The sequence below is a fragment of the Podarcis bocagei genome (assembly GCF_964188305.1).
Source record: "Podarcis bocagei genome assembly, chromosome: 8".
Lineage (NCBI taxonomy): Eukaryota > Metazoa > Chordata > Lepidosauria > Squamata > Lacertidae > Podarcis > Podarcis bocagei.
This window is the reverse complement of record NC_138133.1, coordinates 2,908,503-2,927,714: the sequence shown is the minus strand read 5'-3', so window position 1 is coordinate 2,927,714 and position 19,212 is coordinate 2,908,503. Positions and strand designations below refer to the sequence as shown.

Below are 19,212 nucleotides of genomic sequence, written 5' to 3'. Positions count from 1 at the left end.
TAATGCTATTGCCACTTTAAGCCATGCTAAAGTCAAAACGTGCCTGACACCATCAGGATATACTAAGCCAGGGGTCGGCAAATTTTTTAAGCAGCGGGCCAGTCCACTGTCCCTCAGACCTTGTGGCGGGCCAGAGAAGCGGCACCGGGGGGGGGGGGCTGGAAGAAGAGGCGAGGGGAGCAAGCAGTCCTCCTCCCCACCTCCACCCCCACCTGCTGCGCTTACCTTCCCAGGGGCTGCCACTGCCACCACCACCTCGGCTGCTGCTTCTCGTGGGTAGGCAGAGCGAGCTCGTCCACTCCGCTCTCTGGCCCACAGGAGCACCAGGGTGGTGGCGGCGGGGGGAGGAAGAGGCAGCGCCTGGTTTACCTCAGCGCAGTGACGTCTCTGCCTATGAAACGCCGCTGAGGTAAACCAGGTGCAGTGTTTGAGTGGCAGAACCTCCTGTCACCAACGCCGGGAGTATCGGCTTCACTGTTGGTTCCGGCTTCGTGTCGCAGGCCGGATTTAGGTCCCAGGTGAGCCTGATCCAGCCGGGGGCTGTAGTTTGCTGACCCCTGTACTAAGCCCACCTGGATTATATGGATTTTGCTTCAAATTATGGATGTATTTACATAGCAGAAAGTTCAGCACAAAGCACTGGTCCAATGTGGATTTCCCTCTTTGGAAACCTGCCTGGACTTCAGATATCACCTTCTTTGTATCTGCCCATTCTTCTAGTCTCCCAAGAAGGAGCCTGGCATATAGTTTGGAGGCTACATCTAGCAAACTAATGGGTCTATAATTGGCAGGGTTTTTCTTATCGCCCTTTTTATATATTGGGGCAATTATACTCAACTTCCACCCTTCAGGTATACGACCTGAGCTGTTAATGTATGAAAACAATTTTGCAAAAATGGGTGACCAGAAATCAGGTCTTATCTTATAGATCTCCATTGGGATCATGTCTTCTCCTGGAGCTTTATTAGCTAGTTGGCTTGTGATTAACAATGTTCACTCATGTTAAACTTGTGCTCCAGCAAGGCCCCTAGATCCTTTTCGCATATACTGCTAGCAAACCAGGTGTCCCCATCTTATATTTATGCATTTGGTTCTTCCTGCCTAAGTGCAGAACCTTACATTTGTCCCCACTGAAATTCATTTTGTTAGCTTGGGCCCAGTCCTTCAATCTGTTAAGGTTATTCTGAATTCTGATTCTCTCTTCTGTGACATTAGCTACCTCTTCCAGTTTCGTGTCATCTGCAATTTCTTCATCCAAGTCATTTATAAAGATGTTGAACAACAATGGGCCCAGGCTAAAAGCCTGTGGCACCTCACTTGTCACTTTCCCCCAGGATGATGAGGAACCATTAATTGGGGATGGGGCTCCAGAATTAGGGGAAATAATGATGTAAAAATTGGAGTCCACAAATCAGAGCATGAAATTAAAAAATCTGGTGGGAGACTATCTTCAATGGAGGCTTGGCCTTTTTTTAGTCTCAATATTTGTGATTTAATCCTATCTAATGTAACATTATGGGACGCGGGTGGCGCTGTGGGTTAAACCACAGAGCCTAGGATTTGCCGATCAGAAGGTCGGCAGTTCGAATCCCGCGATGGGGGGAGCTCGGTCCCTGCTCCTGCCAACCTAGCAGTTTGAAAGCACGTCAAAGTGCAAGTAGATAAATAGGTACCGCTCTGGTGGGAAAGTAAACGGCGTTTCCGTGCGCTGCTCTGGTTTGCCAGAAGCGGCTAAAAATGTAAGAATGGCTTGCACTTTTGATAAGAACAGCCATCCATGGTGGATGGCACCAGCCCTTTAAGCTGAGTAGTTGAGACTGAGCGGGAGGTAGATATCAGTATCGCCAAACCTCCACTTGGTCTACCCCCTTTAGAAGAGGGAAGTGCACTCGATGCATATGCCGCATAACCAGGTAACCATATTTCTTGCATTTACCAAGTTTCTTGAAACAACAGGATTTGAAATTTATTTATATAGTCAAAAAAATCACTATCCTCCAGCCAGCCAAGTTCCAAGACAGACAGGAGACTTCAGTATTTAGTTTTACTGGTTGTCATTGTTGTGTTAGAGCAGGCTTCCTCAACCTTGGCCCTCCAGATGATTTTGGCCTACAACTCCCATGATCCCTAGCTAGCAGGACCAGTGGTCAGGGATGATGGGAATTGTAGTCTCAAAACATCTGGAGGGCTGAGGTTGAGGAAGCCTGTGTTAGAGTCTTGATTTCAGTGATCTCTTTTGTAGTTTCTATTGGTCCATTCACTAGCCAATGGGGGTTGTATTGCAGCTGATGTACTTCTACAGAAATGGTAACTTTCCTTTCCAGGTTTCCTTCTCCTAGTTCATGCGGCTCCAGTTTCCTCATCTCTGACCAATTTTCTGTTGCGCTTGATGAGAAATAGCATTATTATTTCTGGAAGGTGTCTCAAAGGGGAGCAAATCATCCTGGAGCATAGCGTTGGTGGTTCTGTCAGGTTTTCATTGTGTAGGCCAGGCATGTCCAACTTCAAGTAGGCTGTGATCTACTATCCAGTATCAAAAACTGGCACTGATCTACCACACTCTTCCATTGTCATTTGGGCAAGGAGTAAGGTGTGGGTGGCCTGGAAAATCCCTTTCTTTCCTTAGCACAGATTTGTGTTTCGATTCCATTGCCTTCCTCCACGTATTGCCGAAATGGAGGCGACAGCTGATTAAGCCACAGGCCGCTCTGTATGGAGGAGGAAGGAAAGGTGCTCTCCTTTTATCCAGCCTCATTCTGAATGCGGAACATCAGCACCCCCACACCCCACTTTCCTTTGCTCCCAAGGGGGACCACTATACCCTTTCCCTGCAGCACCCAGCGAGGGTCGCCCAGCCAAAGGCAGCCTCCTTAGCACAGCAAAGTGGGAGAGGCGTGTGCTCATGGGAGGGCGAAAGCAGAGGCACAACCTCCCTCCTCCAGTCACCTCGCAAGCCCCATTCACCCTGCCAGCGCGTGCTCACAGGACAGTGAAAGTGGAGGCACAACTCTCTCCTGCAGCTGCTTCGAAAGCCCCATTCAGCTCCAGCTGCGAAGGAGGAGCAAAGGCTGCCTGACCATAGTGCGGTCGACTGAAATCCATCCAGGGATGCCACTGTATCCTTTCTCTTGGATGATCAAGAAGAGCAGGTGACAGCAAAGGCTGCAAGGTTTTTAGCTGGGGCAATCAGAGTAAGATCCACTATTTGACTATTGATTCAAAACCCTAAAATGTATTTCATATAATTGACTTTTTATTTCTATTCTTTGTATATCGTATTGTTGTTTTATTGCTATGGCCAATGGCTGACACAAATAAAGATTCATTCATCTAGCGATTGACCTGTTGGACATGCCTGGAATGGTGCCACTGAGTCTGGGTCCAACTCAGGATTGCTCCGGTCTATTAGTCTTTCTCTTAACGTGCCCAGTCTTTCTAAAATAGCTTTTTGCTCGGTTTGAGGTAATTGGTTGTATGAACTTATTAAGTGCTCTTCTTCAGAAATTCTAGAATTGTTAAGTAGGTCTTGAACATAATCCTTCTCCGTGGAATTTACTGGAGGAAGGTGTAACTTGATGCACTGATGTTCATTGCTGGAAGAAATCAAAGGCACTTCTTTTAAGGTACGCTTTTCAGTCAGACAGGATGGCCCTGGGTTGTATCCTTCCAGGCTGAGAGTTGTTTAGGGTCAGGAGAGGTTTCTTCACTGTGTCGAGAAAGACTCGGTTAGGTGACACACCAACTCTGGCCAAAAAAATATTTCCTGTTTAGGAGCAGAGATGGATTCTATCTGACCTAAATGTTATAATGCATTTTTGTGCTAAAGGATGGGCATATAGAACTTTAATAAATGATAGGTCAGTCTCCTTTGCTGATAAATGTAATAGCATGCTAAGGTCTTTCAAGGCCCAAGTTTTTGTGTTCCACTGAAATGTATTTTTCCTGTAGGGGTGAATGGTTAGGGCTATCCTATTTGCCTGAATGATTAAATCTGAATCTTTTGGGGAGCTGCTGACTATGAAGAGTGGAAACGTTGACCAGCTACATTATTATTTGGTGTTTGGTTTAGGAGGGAACATTTTTTCCACAGATAACAAACTATTTATCTTATTTGAAATGCTTCTGAACTCTATAAAGATATTTTTGACTGTTACAGCCACCAGATCATATTGTTCAGCAAGGAGTGCTCTATTACTTGGTAGAGAGGTGGGGTTTTTAATTTCTTCCTGGCCACTTCCACCTGTGTGGTTATTGTTATTGTTAGGATTACTGGTATTTTCAGCATATGGTTGCTGGACTTTCTATTTCTAGAACCTTGAATCTATTAAAGGTAGGAATTGTAGGTTTATTATCATCCAATATTGAGCTATCAGATCCAAAAAAGTGCATCCATTTTGAGCTGTTTTGTTTGGGGTGGGGTGGGAGAATGGCTAGAATTACTTCACGGGCACTATCTGGAGCCCATTTCGTTTAGCTGCTGATTAAACATTAGGGTACATTCATAAACTACATTCATATATCTCTCTATATAAGAATATGTGTGATCAAATGCTGTATCTACAAAAAGTAAGTTTAAAAAGAATGAATTATTGAAGTGAGAATATGTTATCCTAAAATCTGTTATCTTAAGTTAGGCCTGTCCATCAGGAAAATAAAAAGCCAAGCCAAGCAATAGTTAATAAATAATGGCTGCTAAATGCAAAACCACAGAACAATAGACCTCATCATATAAAGAAATATTTTATCTGTATGAGGCAAGCCAGTTCAGATGTACAGTAAAGCCAGGTGTTTATCTTTAAGAAGCCTCAAGGGCTCAGATTTTGGCAGAATGTGCTAATGTCCTTTCCCTTTTGTTCCAGACTCCTCAGGCTCTCCTTTCACTGCACAGGTCTTACTCTTTATAGCAGCAGACCACACTTCTTAGTACTCTGTTCAGCTCAAACAGAGAAAAGTTCAAGTATATTCTCCTTAAGTCCCCAATCCCACTGGATGTTCCAACTGAACTCCCAGCCTGCACGACCCAGTAGGTCCTAAAGGTTTTTGAAATTGGCCTTCCTAAAGTCCAGAGTGCATGTCCAACTGCACTCGGCTTTCCTTTGCATCTGTATCATGAAACCCAGGAGGACATGATCACTTCCTTCTGAGTGCTTCCAAAAAGTGTATTTTCATGATACGCTTACTCTGATATTAAAGGCTGCGGGTGTACTAGTCAGTAAATAAGTCTACTAGAATATTTTTGAAGAAAAGAGATAGATGATAGACAATTTTTATTATTTATTTATACCAGGGGTTGGCAAACTACGGCCCCTGGGACAGATTAGGCCCACCTGGGTCCTAAATCTGGCCCGCACTGTGAAGCCAGAACCTGCCGTGAAGCCGAGACTCCCGGCGATGGCGATAGGAGGAAGAGGCTGAGCGGTGATGGCTCGGCCACTTAAACGCCGCGCCTGATTTACCTCAGTGGCATTTGATTGGCAGAGACATCCCCATGCCGTGCTGAGGTAAATCAGGCGCAGCGTTTGATTGGTAAAGCCGCCCCCGCCCGGCCTCTTCCTCCTGCCCCTGCCGCCACCCTGGTGCTCCTGTGGGCCAGAGAGCGGAGCGGAGGAGCTCGCTCTGCCGACCCATGAGAAGAAGCAGCAGCAGCGGTGGTGGCAGCAGCAGTGGCAGCCCCTGGGAAGAAAGGGGCTGAGGCTCTTCTTCTAGCTCCCTCCTGGTGCCACTTCGCCAGCCTGACACCAAGGTCTGAGGGACAGACCGGCCCGCTGCTAAAAATTTTTGCCGGCCCCTGATTTATACCCTGCCTTTCCCCCAGGTCTAGGACCCAAAGCAACTCACAAAAATTAAAACAAAAATGGAAAAAACAGAGATAGCTAATAACATATAAAAAATTATAGTTAAAAAGTAATCAAACTATAATGGAATTAAAACAATGTAAAAGGAAAATTATTAAAATGCAGACAGATAAACAGCACAGCACTTTGAAAAGTTCTTTCTTTAAAAGCAGCCAGTTCTGCTGGAGTAAAACAGTCCTCACCTGCCAGTTGAATGGCACCCATCTAACTTCTCTAGGAAGGGAGTTCCAAAGCCATCTCTTATGTCCTCACCAGGTATGCCTGTGAGAGTGGTGGGACTGAGAAAAGGGCCTCCATTGAAGATCTCAGAGCCCAGGCAGGTCCATATGGGAAAATACAGTCCTCAAACAGCCTGAACCTACGTCATACCAATATGTATATACACCTTACACAATAGTTATAAAAGGCACTTCACTTTATACACACACTTGTGTTTTTTGTGCCTTCATTTAATAGACTGAGAAGAGGTTCTCTTTTTTGGTCTGGCTGTGAACAAATACTATCACCATCAGTCCAATTGTTTTGAAGAACTGCTAATCATCATTTTTGCAGTTTGAAGGAAGAACCAGGCCACAGCTATTCAAGCCCAGATGACTAAGGGTATGGCTCTATAGCAACAGGTTTTAGACTGGATTTTTCAGCCTGGGAAATATACACTGTATGTTTTCATACTCCCACCCACCACTGGATCATGGGAACAGTGTTTAAATATTAACTCCACAGTAAAAACCATCATACCAGGACAAACCATTGACAGTTTAATATTCCATACCTTTTTATCACCTTCCACGGAGGAGTATTCTGCACTAGGCAACAGAAATGCAATTGTGGCCACAAGGATCTGTGTAAATCCAATTTCAGAAGGATAAATTTACAGACATGTTCTATTTCCCAAAGTCATTCTCGAAGCAGGTGTCAAAAGTGTTAGTGAAATTTGAAGCTGACCTAGTTCATAAGAAAATAAATACCTACTATCTCCCATGTGTCCCATTCATCTTTCCCTCCACTTCTCTAGTACTACAGAAAAGGGGGGTGGGGAGAATAATCTTTCCAAATCTTACAACTAGAAACATACAAATTAAGCACACATCATGCAAACCTGCTTACTCTGCTTACGATTTAAATCTAGTTTTAAAAGTCATCATGCTTTGGGCCAACAATTCAGCTAATACCATATAACTAAATTACATCAGTTGTGCCTGTAGATGTATACTAAATATATACTTAGATCTGTACTCTGTTGTCTGAATAAGATATCACCATATTTTTTGTATATAAGACGATGTTTTTCGCTAAAAAAAAATAGTCCAAAATAGAGGGTCTTCTAGCTCTAGCTGCTGGTTCTGTTGGACCCCTTCTCCTGCTCCCTGTCGCTAGCTATCACTCACTCACTTGCCCTGATTTTCCTGTCTATGTCCCTCAGCGGTGGTGAGTTAAGGGCTTAAAAATAAAGCTTGTCTTATACACGGTGGTGTGTTATACATGGTAAGTTTTTGTACATAATTAAGCATAGTATATCTGTTACTGAAAACAACACACAAATTTTAAAGAGATAAACATACTTCAATAATTTTTCTGGGTAGCGAAGATTTGTATTTCTCAAGTTTTTCCCAATAGGAGGTCAGTAACTGAAAGACATCACAGGCTTCCTGTGCTACCTGTTTGTTGCAAAACTAAAAAGAAGAAGAAACAAAACACCAATCATGAACCAACAAAAGGGAATACAAACAAACTGGAAACATTTCAGATACTGCAAATAGTTACTACAGATTCTTGTTTAATTAGTCCAGTTTGGAGAATACCGCTTCCCACAATGAAGAGTTAATGCACAGTAGGAGAGCAGGCTCATATCTGGAATGTACAAAACCACTGTCAACCCTGTGTTCAGGACTGATGCAGGATAGCCGCAACTGAAAGACCACAGATATCTCTGTGTCATAGGCCTCTGCTCCCAGGCTATCTCTCCCAGACTCTGCCTTTATGTAGATAACTTTCATTTTAAAGGTACAACCATCTTGTCTGAACATGGGCACTCCTTCTGTGTTCCATAGACTCTCCCAGGTGTACTTATTGCACTGTTGGACTGGTGGTGCTGCGAAAAGCATTTGTTTCCTCAAGCTCACGTGTCTGTAAAGGTCTTGGCTCTGGCTCTGCAGGTGCTGGTGGTATGGGAGATGGCTCTGTGAGCTCCTGTCAGGAGCAGCCTCAGAACCCAAAACCCTCTATGACTCCATAACTGGAGATGCTACAGCCTCAGACTCTGAACCTTGATCACTGCAAGATTCTGTCATGTCAGCCAGCTACTGATCTACTGAGTGTGTAGAGGACTGAGGACTGATTGTTTGGTAAAGGTATCTGGAAATTGTAGGTTTGGGGTACGTGCCTTTCCTGAGGTAGGCTTAATGGATAATTTTTTCCTTAAGGAAGGAACTAAGGAAAGGGATAGAAAATAAAAATAACTAGTCTTCTTTTTCCTCTTATGAAAAAAAGTGTGTGCGCGCGTGAGAAAGAAGAGCAAAAGAATGGACTCAACTAAGAGCTTCCGCCTCCTACCTGTTACCTGCTAGGCAGGCATAGGCAGTGTGGAATGCTGAGTGTTTGTTGCAGATATTTATTAACATGCAGTTTATGCAATGTGACCTTGCCTATTGTCAAGAGGAGGTGCTGTCTTAGATGACTTCCTTCCTCTGGCACCTTGGAAACACATTTTTTTTTTGTTTAGTTTTAAAAAATCATGTCAAGAAATTCTATGCTTTCCTCAACATTTTCATCAGAAAACAATAGATGCAGTGAGAAATATTGGAATCAAGTTGTTAGCTGCAATGCAACAGGGACTTAAATTGGAACGTTTCTTTCAGAAATGTCTCAGCAAGCATTTTATTGTCTTAAGTACATAGAAAATGGTTTAATTTACAAAACTTCATAATTTGTGTTGACAGATTGAATTTGAGAATCTTCCAAACAGCTTAATAAAATATTCGAAGTATTTAAAACACTCTTTGGTTGAAGTCAAACCCCACAATTATGCACAATCAAGTCATACAAACTTGTGTCATACTGGTACCTTTAGTGTCACACCTAAAACATTTATTGCATCCTTTACTTGGGGATGGTTTGTACATTGCACAAGTTCCTCACATATCCAAAGCCCAAGGCAGCAAACAGCTAAACACCTTGAAAACAAGAAATATACAAGTCAGTAAGCTATCATGTCCCTCTTATTTTTCAGTTCTATGAACAACTGAATTGTAAAAAGACAGCAACACATGTGGATTCAGATGGTTGCTGTATTATGTGACAATCTATACTCTTATACAGGACTTGATCCTAAATCCAGCTATAGTTCTGGCACAGCAGCTTCCTTTGGTCTTGTTTGGCCAATGATTCCTATGCTAGTGCTGTTATAGCGACATTAACAAAGGAAGCATCACTTTGTCAGCCACTGAATAGAATCAAGTGGTATATAACAACAACAACAACAACAACAACAACAACAACAACAACAACAACAACAACAACAACACCTTTATTGTCAATGTACAACCTGTGTACAATGAAATTAACCAAGCCTCCCCCCCCAACCACTCAATTTCATTGCACTCTTTGTGCTTGTCGCACAACACACCAGTCAGTTGCACGGTATTATTTTCCGTTCAGCAGCCTAACAGCCCACGGATAGAAACTGTTTTTTAGCCTGTTGGTACGACAGATTATACTTCTATATCTCCTGCCTGAGGGTAGAAGATTAAAGAGGTGCTGGTTGGGGTGTGACTCGTCCCTAATAATTTTTCTCGCTCTCCTAAGGCGATGCCATCTAGCGGGCTGAAGGGACAGCCTATGATTTAATGTGCTGTGTTCACCACCCTCTGTAAAGACTTTCTGTCCGTGGTTGTCAACGTACCACACTGTGATACAATATGAGAGGACACTTTCTATTGTGGACCGGTAGAAGGAGGTCATCAGTTGTTGTTTAACACTGTTCTTTCGCAAGACCCTGAGGAATATTTCCAGTTGTCACCCACTTTCTGGGTTTATGACTGCACTTTAGTTACAGCGGACAAAGTAACAATAACATCAGGCAATTATAACCCTTCTACACAAATAATTTATTCTTCAATTTATATTCCATAATATTTTCTGTTCTATTCAGTATTTTACCTTGAAGCTTCACTTGGTTCATTTGCAGCATTCTTCAAAAGAATATTTATGAGGTAGAACTACAATAAAAAAATCATGACAGTAAGCAATTTACTTCAAACAAATATATTGCAGAAGAACTCTAATTTCTACCCTTAGTCAAATATAGTAAAATGGAGCAAATTTCATTGATCTCAATTTTATTACTTAAAATATTTAAACTGTTTTGTTTCGTTAACCCATCTGTAATCATTCTCTCTTTTGTTCTTAGTGGAAATTTTGCAATTAATTCATTAATGCAATTAATTCACACCCTTCCTCTCAAAATGCTGCCAAATATACAATGGGCTCGCCTATCCTTTAGGCAACTGGTATGTTTTGTATTAGGGACGTGGGTGGCGCTGTAGGTTAAACCACAGAGCCTAGGACTTGCTGATCAGAAGGTCGGCGGTTCGAATCCCTGTAACGGGGTGAATTCCTGTTGCTCGGTCCCTGCTCCTGCCAACCTAGCAGTTTGAAAGCACGTCAAAGTGCAAGTAGATAAATAGGTACCGCTCTGGCGGGAAAGTAAACGGCGTTTCCGTGCGCTGCTCTGGTTTGCCGGAAGCGGCTTAGTCATGCTGGCCACATGACCTGAAAGCTGTCTGTGGACAAATGCCGGCTCCCTCGGCCAATACAGCAAGATGAGCGCCACAACCCCAGAGTCGGCCACGACTGGACCTAATGGTCAGGGGTCCCTTTACCTATGTTTTGTATTTGTTTTTTTAGGGGCTGAAATCTGATTTCTATACATGCTGCAGCCATTTCTGCACTTACCAAGAAACCTCTGTAAGATCCTAAAGAGGCATGAGAGTAGGGGGGATGAGGGCTGGGGAGATCAATTTGTTTGGTGGCATTCACTGTCACTGCCCCAGTACAAATTTCTTGCCCCATACGCAAATGCTTCCTCCAGAAATTGCAGGCTTGGATGGATGCCATTTTTAAAAAACCTTCTATTTTTTTTAACTTCCTATTCTCTTATTCCACTAAACAAGTTTAGTTCAACTAAATTGCTCAACTGCATCTGCTGCGCGCAAACCTTCCTTACCTCAGTACATATGATAACATACCCTCTAACACGCTGAGGCGAAAAACTGCACTGCACGTCTTTTGGGGCTGTGCTCCCACACAAATCACATGACATGCGTGAGATCATGGCCCTGAAAGACATGCTTTTTCCAGGAGCCTAAAACTGCGCGTTTTGGGGCACCGTGTGAGATCATGACCCTGAAAAAGCACTTTTCGGGGTGAGCACAGCACGAAATCACAGCTCCCCAAAATGTGTTGTTTGGAGTGCCATGCTTGTGCGACAAAATGGGATGTCCCAAGAGCTGAGAGGTTTGTGATGCTCTAGATTGAAAAACAGCTGGGGAAACCAAGGTGAGATAATGAAGTAGCCAAGCGAATATATTAGAAGATACAGTACCTGCAGTGTATCTCTGGCAAATAAGTATTTTGAACCTTGAAAAAGACCCTCTGTCCTCTCTTCTCTATTTTGTAACCATGACATTTTTAGGTGTCTTAGCTTTAGTATGGGGGAGGCTCCTCCCACTAGATGGGGCAAGGCTTCTCCAGTTTGCATAAGCCCCACCACAACAGTTGGTAAGAGAGAAGAAATGGTCTGCTCTGGATACCCTCAATCCACCAGTAAGAAGTAGGAAGGTACACATGACTCCCCCAGTTTGTAAAATAGAAATCAGCTAATAGTGAAAACATTTACTTTGACACCTGTAGTTCCTGTGATGATTTCTGCTTCAGCAATGGGTTGCAATAATGGAATTTCTTGATAGAGGTTAGGAAAGCAAACCAGAGAACCAAGAATGGTATGTGCTTCTAAGCGTGGGGCCTATAAGCAAAACAGAAAAAGGAAAAGGAAAAAAAAGTAGGTAATCTTGTCAATTAATAAAAACCCAGTAACGTTTTCTCCAGCATTGTAGGTGAAGCAGAGAAAATAACTCATAACCTGCATAAATATTCTATGTCTGCTGCTTATTTTAATTTTAGCATTCTCCTTCTGCAAGGAAACGATGAAGGAAGGATTAGTATTGTGATAACTTGACTTGATGCCCTGCATCTTGGAGACATCTCACAGGCTGCAGATGGAAACTAGACACTAAAATAGGTTCCTCTCCTATGGCAGGCCCCCCACGACACAGTCCAAGCTGACCAGGAAGGCTGCCAAGCCACTAGAGAGGGTTTTCAGAGGGTATAGGTGGCTACAGGGGGAGGAAAAATAGTGCATGTGTGATACCTTCTACATGCAAACTTTGGATCAAACCGAAGTCTGAATATATACTTCTCCCCTTAAAATGCTGCATAAAATAGCACTAGCTGCTTGTAAATCTAGTGTTCTTATTAGGCATGCAAGGAAAAAATAATAATTTCCCCATTCATATTAAAGTTTCATTCATTTCATTTTCCATTTGTTTTAATTTTGTTCAAACCCACCCCCCCAAAAACCCCAATTTCAATAGGAATTCCCACCTGCCTTCCTTCAGCTACTTTTAACTTAGATTCTTTTCATTCAAATGACACAGGGTTTTGATGCATTCTGCCATCCCTCCCCAGGATCAGAGCTGCCAAATTTCAGATAAAAATGGGGACACTTTGAACTAATTTGTTTCATTTTCATTTAAAAAAAAAAAGATTATTCATCTCTGGTGTCCAGATGGCAGCGAGGCCCAATTTAAAGTTCTTCTAAAAACATCTATATTTCAACATGATTTTCTTTGCTGGCTTGGATGACCAGCTAAACAGAAAATGTAGAATATCTTACAACAAAGAGGTTGCTTAGTACTGGCAATCAAAACAGAAAAATCCCGCTGCAGGCAGTATCATTTCACATGTCGACTCCGCTATACAAACATGGCTATAAAAACTGGTCTTGCCGCTTCATTTCACCAGCAAACACAAGTTATTATAATTCTGAGTATATCTGGTTATTTCTAAAGACATATATGCTCATATGACAAGCTACCATATAATTAATGAGCATTACATATACCAGTAAGATGGAGGCCCAATGTGGTTACATTTTTGAATTAGCAAAATCTGTATTTACATGCATCATGTTGTCACAATGTCAAAAAAATCACAATGAAGATACACACCTACATGTTTCATCAAAGGTAAACTATATTAATAGTGTATGGTTATTGTTAATGTACAAATTCTCTTAAACAACGTAAGTCCTCCATAGCTACCATCTTCAGCTGTACCACACAAACCTCTATGGCAATATTGGGCACTAAGAAATGGTAAGGCCGTCCCTGTTCATTTAGTTCTCGTGATACTATGCTTGGGCTATTACTGTATCTAACATGGATATTTTAAAAAAACCACTCCTTGCTCCAATCCTTTACAGCACATATGCCAGTACACATTTGTAATGTTCATGTATAACAAAAACTTAATAACATTCTGAAACCCAACCCTTGCTTTTTGAGTGCAAATGTGCTGCAGTATTAGTGGGGATATGATTTCTCACATTTTGTCCTTTTGATGAAACACCTTTGCAAGACTAGGATGTCACCTTATCCTACAATTTCACACATCAGCTGCCATGCTGTCTGCCCCAAGAGCCCAGTTTCACATTGTGCTAATGAGTCAACACCTGTTAAGAGTAGAGAAATCTGAACCTTGCTAACAATTGTGCACTCTCATAGGAACAGGACACCGAACATTGCCATACTTACCTCCAACATGTTTGTACTCAGGACTCTGGATGCAGCTGTTATGAAGTCTCCTATTAGCAAAGTGAAGCCAGGTAAACCCAAGAAGAAAAAGCAGGGGGGGCAGTGTCTGATCACAGTATTTAAAACATCCTGAAAAGGAGAAAAAGTTTAAATTTTTGAACTTGTTAAGGCCAGATTAGTTACAAACACGAAGAACTTTTCCAATTGACAGCAGTGTCATTATTCCATACCCATGCAATGGTTTCAAACATTAATAATAAAAGGATTCTTCCTTCTTTTACTAGCCTAGATCCAGCATTTGAGTTGAAAAGCAGCTGACCCATACTTAGATGGACCCAGGAAGAATGTAGAAATCTGCCTTATTGGTCAGGCTGTTTGTTCATGTAGTACAGCAATAGAATCATAGAACTGTACAGTTGGAAGGGACACCAGGTCTCACCCCCTGCAATGAAGGAATCTCAGCTAGATCATACATGACAGATGGCCATCAAATTCTTTTAATGATTGGAAGAGGAGAAAGGGAAAGATTACATAGGAACGGCTTTAATGAGAAAATGAAGCATTTTTGCTATGAGCTTCATGAGCGAAATCAGAAGTTACAAAAACAGGAGCCACAAAAACTTATAAACTCATTCTACCTGCAGCACACAGAGATACATAGTGGAAAAAAGATTGCCAAAGTAGTAACTCATGAAGGAGAGTCATCCACCTTCCGAAGGAGTCTGTTCCACTGTCAAACAGCTCTTACTATCAGAAATTTTTTCCTGATGTTTAGTTGGAATCTTCTTTCTTATAAAGGCCATTGGCTTGGGTCCTAGCCCCCAGAACAAGAGAAAACAAGCTTGCTCCATCCTTCATGTGACAGCCTTTTAGATATTTGAAGGTGGCTATCACCTTCAAGCTGCACACATTCCAGCTTATCCTTCTTAAATTGTGACACCCAGAACTGGACACAGTACTCCAAGGGTGGTCTGACCAAGGCACAATAGTTAGGTACTATGAATTCCCTTGATTGCGACACTATAATTTGTTGCTGCAGCCTAGATTGGCATTAGCTTCTTTTGCTGCTGCATCACACTGTTGGCTCATCTTATGCTTGTGGTCTACTAAGACCCCATGATCCTTTTCACATGTGTACCCAGGTGTCCCCCATCTTATATTTGTGCAGCTGGGTACAGAACCTTACATTTGTCCCTACTGAAATTCATGTTGTGAATTTCAGCCCAGTTCTCCAATCTGTTAAGGTCATTCTGAATCCCAATTCTATATTCCCTAGCGTTGGCTACACCTCCCAGTTTGGCGTCATCTGCAAATTTGATGAGTATCCTCTCAATACCTTCATTCAAGTCATTTATAAAGATGTTGAACAACAATGTGTGGACATTATCTACTCTGACTGGAAGCAGTTCTCCAGGATTTTAGGCAGAGGTATTTCCTATGATCCTGTTAACTGGATTTGGCAGAAGCTGAACCAGAAACTTTCTGCTTTGCAGGCATGTACCACTGAGTTATGGAATCAATGATGTCCATTTGCCTTGTGTAGTCTGTTAACTTTATTGTCTGTACAGCTATTCACAGCCCATGTCATGTTCTTCTTTTCACTGAGGTCTGCTTCTGTTCTGACTGCTCCAAGAACTTGTACTTTAAAGAGAGGATTAGAAAAATTCATGGATGATAGTACTATCAGTGTCTATAATAATAATAATTATAATAATAATAATTTATTATTTATACCCCGCCCATCTGGCTGAGTTTCCCCAGCCACTCTGGGCGGCTCCCAATCAGTGTTAAAAACAGTAAAGCGTTATATATTAAAAACTTCCCTGAACAGGGCTGCCTTAAGATGTCTACTAGTCATAATGGCTATGTTCTACCTCCACTGTTGGAGGCAGTGTTGCTTGAAATCTTAAGGTGGAGGGAAGAGGACAATTGCACTCAGGTCCTGTTTGCAGGCTTCCCCTGTGAGAACAGAATGCTGGACTACATGGACCTTTGTTTGAACACAGCAAAGTTCTTCTTATGTTCTTATGACTTCAGTGCCTAGCAATCTGGGATCTCTTTGTCCACCTCAAGATAAAAAATAAAAGGGGGGGGAGTGAAAATTGGTGAACAGAGGGCATTAGTACACCTACAACATGCTTTGCCTCTTGAAATCCTTCAAGGAGCTGTCCATTCATCATGGTTAACTAGCTCTTCCAGGTTCTGCTCAAGTTCTGCTTCTTGCTCCTGAAAAGAAAGGCCAGCAGACCCTGTTTAACAGGGAGACTATTTGAAACGGAGCATGGAGGGGGCAAGAAACTGCTCCAAACTGAAAAGGAGGACTTACTGGGTACCAGTTTTGCCACCAACAGTTTTGATTTTATTCAGCCTCTTACTGACCAGGAGTACCACCCATATCAGAAAAACATTCACTTGTCTAAGATAGGATAAAGATAAAGGTATTAAGTAAAGGGACTAGTTTGTGTTTTTTGTTTTGTTCTTATTTTATTTTATTTTTAAAAAAAGAATTCTGCACTGCTACTCCCTACATCCAAAATCAGTTTCACTGCCTATGCCAGAGTCATATTACAGAGCAAGGAATGAAGAAAAAGAAAAATACACATTACAAGAAAAACATTAAGAAAACTCCTTCTGAAATGAGAATCTCACATAAAAATCAGTTTGCGTAGTAAAATCATGTCAAAAAATTATGTTCTCCTCCTCTGAATTAAGTTTTCCAATGTGTAAGCAGTCTCCAGGTCTTACATATGACATTTGCTCCTCAGGAAATATTAGAATATTACACAACATTGCTACGTTGTATAGCTGAAGCATGAAGATTGCAAAACCTCATCTTATAGTATCATAAGCCAACCTGATACATGTTTTTACACAAATATTGTTTAAAAGGTAAACACATTTTAGCATCATTGCAGGGAGCATTTTCACCTTTGAAACACTACACAGGTTAATGTTCAAACTGGTTTTAATCACTTCCCACAATACATTTTAAAGGCAATATCAGTCAATGCAAACATTCTAAAAGAATGAGCAGATGGATGCTGGAGCTCATAAAGTGGCTGGTAAACTCCTGCTCTGAAAACAGAACAAAAGACCCACCTTTTCCATAATTAAGGGGCTGATTAATGCATTGGGCTCCTCACAACACACCTGTAATTACTGAGAGGTAAGTATTGTGTTGTGCGCCTAGTGTCTGAACAAGCCATGCAGCAGCAGATGGGACGACATCTCTATTGACATATGCTGCAATAAAAAGACTCATGAATCTTGGGATGAAAGACAACAGAGAGTAGATTTTTTAAAGATTAGTAAGTACTAACCCTTGCTCTATTTTCATGAAAGTTGTGTCCACATAACGAAAAACTATTTTCAACTCTTTGAATTTTACCAGAAATATTCTGGAACATACCCAAGTAGAATCAGGTGAAGCCACATCTTTCAGCATTCAAAAAACTTTACCTCTTCATTTTAAAAGACACACACACAGAGAGATAATAGGGCTCAAGTCTTTCAACTTTTTCTTTAAATCCCATTATCTTTTAGTCATCCGATAATTTTGTTGAAAGATAAAGGACCAATGGACACAATTCACCAGGATGTTCTCCTGTCTAGGACCCACTGAAATGCACCCTGTTACTTCCATGGCCAAAACCCAGGATGGTCCTCCATTTACCATCTAAGTTGTGGCTATTCAACACCAATAACTGGCAGCAGCAGACAAGGGGTGATACTTCCTCTTTTGTCATTATTATGAATTGCTGTAAGATTTTTATACAGTGGTGCCCCGCAAGACGAACGCCTCGCGAGACGAAAGGTTTTTTCGTTTTCGAGTTGCTTCGCAAGACGAATTTCCCTATGGGCTTGCTTCACAAAACGAAGCTTGCCCCGCAATCTCCGGGGACAGAGGGGAAGGCGCGCGGCCATTCCCCTCTGTCCCCGGACCCCTTTTGAACCAAGGGGCGGCAACGGGGAGAAGCGATCTTCTCCCCTCCGCCCCTTGCTTCAAAAGAGGGGACAGAGGGGAAGGCGCGCGGCCATTCCCCTCTGTCCCCGGACGGTCTCCATAGGAACGCATTGATTGATTTTCAATGCATTCCTATGGGAAACCGTGCTTCGCAAGACGAAAAACTCGCAAGAAGAAAAAACTTGCAGAACGAATTAATTTCGTCTTGCGAGGCACCACTGTATTGATCCTTATAATTTTGTACTTATGTATTGCCACAGTTATATCTTGGGGGAATTATTTTACCTGCCTTAAGCATGACAATAGAAAATCAGGATACACATTTATAATAAACACCAAAGAAATAAGTTCTGGCTCAACATCTTTAAAGGTTCAAGTCATAAAGGTGACACAAGACATTCTGTGCATTATAGTCTTTCAGGTCTGTTAGTGTGTCTGGACCCACATGTGCACAAACATGTATTCTGCACACCTGTTCACATAAAATACTAATTTGTGAAATTATCAATAAGATTCTCGGGATTTTAACAGGAGCTAATTGTGCATACACAGGACTGCACTGGCTGTACTAACACTGCTAATTTTGAGAAATTTAGCAATGACCATTATTAGGGAACTTGCTAGGGTAACAAGAATCACACCATTGTAGTCATTGCAATATTTTTTAACAAAAGGGTAGTTGTGTTTAGGGATAAGCTCGTGCCAATATACAATGATTTAGAAGCAACAGCAGCATTTAAAGATAGAGTAAAAAGGATTAATAATACAAGGCACAGGTTAACCCACCCACATGTTGTCTGGAACATATGCTTATTTACTGTTGCATAAACAAAGGAGAAAGGCTAGAGGCAGAAAGTCTCCTAAGGATGGAGTTATGAGGTAGAGGTTTAGAGATCCCACTTTTCTATATACAGCAAAAGACCCAGGAAGGGGAAAAGGTTACTTGTAAAGTAGTAAGTGAGAGCCAGAGGTGGCCATGATTATGGAAATAGAAAAGGTAGAGATGGGAAAGGGGACTAAGATGTAGCAGTTAAATGTCCTAGATTAGAAGGAACTGGAGGAACCCTTTATATCATGCTTTTTGGACTAGTTGCCAAGCAACTAGATAGGCTTGGATGTTTCAAGAAGGATTTAGTTGTTTAAGATAATCCTTCCACTTGTCTAAAAGGTGAAAGGTCCTGGCTTTAACCAGGTGGCTGACTACTCAACTAAAAGTGACTTCCCACTTTCCACAACCACCAGTTCTCTGGATTCTTATGAATCTGACAAGTCTTGCTTCGAAAATAGAAAAATATTTCCCTTTAAAGAGACACGGGTGGGTGCTTTTCCACAGAGTAAGAAGAAGAAGAAGAGTTTGGATTTGATATACCGCCTTTCACTCCCTTTAAGGAGTCTCTCTTTTTTTTAATAAATAATTTTTATTGAGATTTAAGATCACCCACCAACACCAGTAAAACATCAAATCTTATTACATATATCCTACTTTATGCTCCATAGAGCTGTTGACTTCTGTCCTTCGCTT

General features: G+C 41.8%; 1 protein-coding gene across 8 annotated transcripts in view; it reads right to left on the bottom strand.

Moving 5' to 3' along the window:
• The window catches only part of RALGAPA2 (Ral GTPase activating protein catalytic subunit alpha 2), a 200,169-nt gene that overhangs the window by 79,146 nt on the left and 101,811 nt on the right, over positions 1 to 19,212 (bottom strand). For all 8 annotated transcript variants that reach the window (XR_014011001.1, XM_081205947.1, XM_081205949.1 and 5 more), the window contains 6 exons: positions 13,727 to 13,855; positions 11,752 to 11,877; positions 10,014 to 10,072; positions 8,920 to 9,028; positions 7,418 to 7,528; positions 6,628 to 6,696 (listed from right to left, as the gene is read on the bottom strand). Coding sequence is in view for 7 of the 8 variants with exons in the window: in XM_081205947.1 (XP_081062073.1) it covers positions 6,628 to 6,696; positions 7,418 to 7,528; positions 8,920 to 9,028; positions 10,014 to 10,072; positions 11,752 to 11,877; positions 13,727 to 13,855 (603 nt within the window). In the remaining variant the exon portion in view is untranslated. The remainder of the gene's footprint in view (positions 1 to 6,627; positions 6,697 to 7,417; positions 7,529 to 8,919; positions 9,029 to 10,013; positions 10,073 to 11,751; positions 11,878 to 13,726; positions 13,856 to 19,212) is intronic.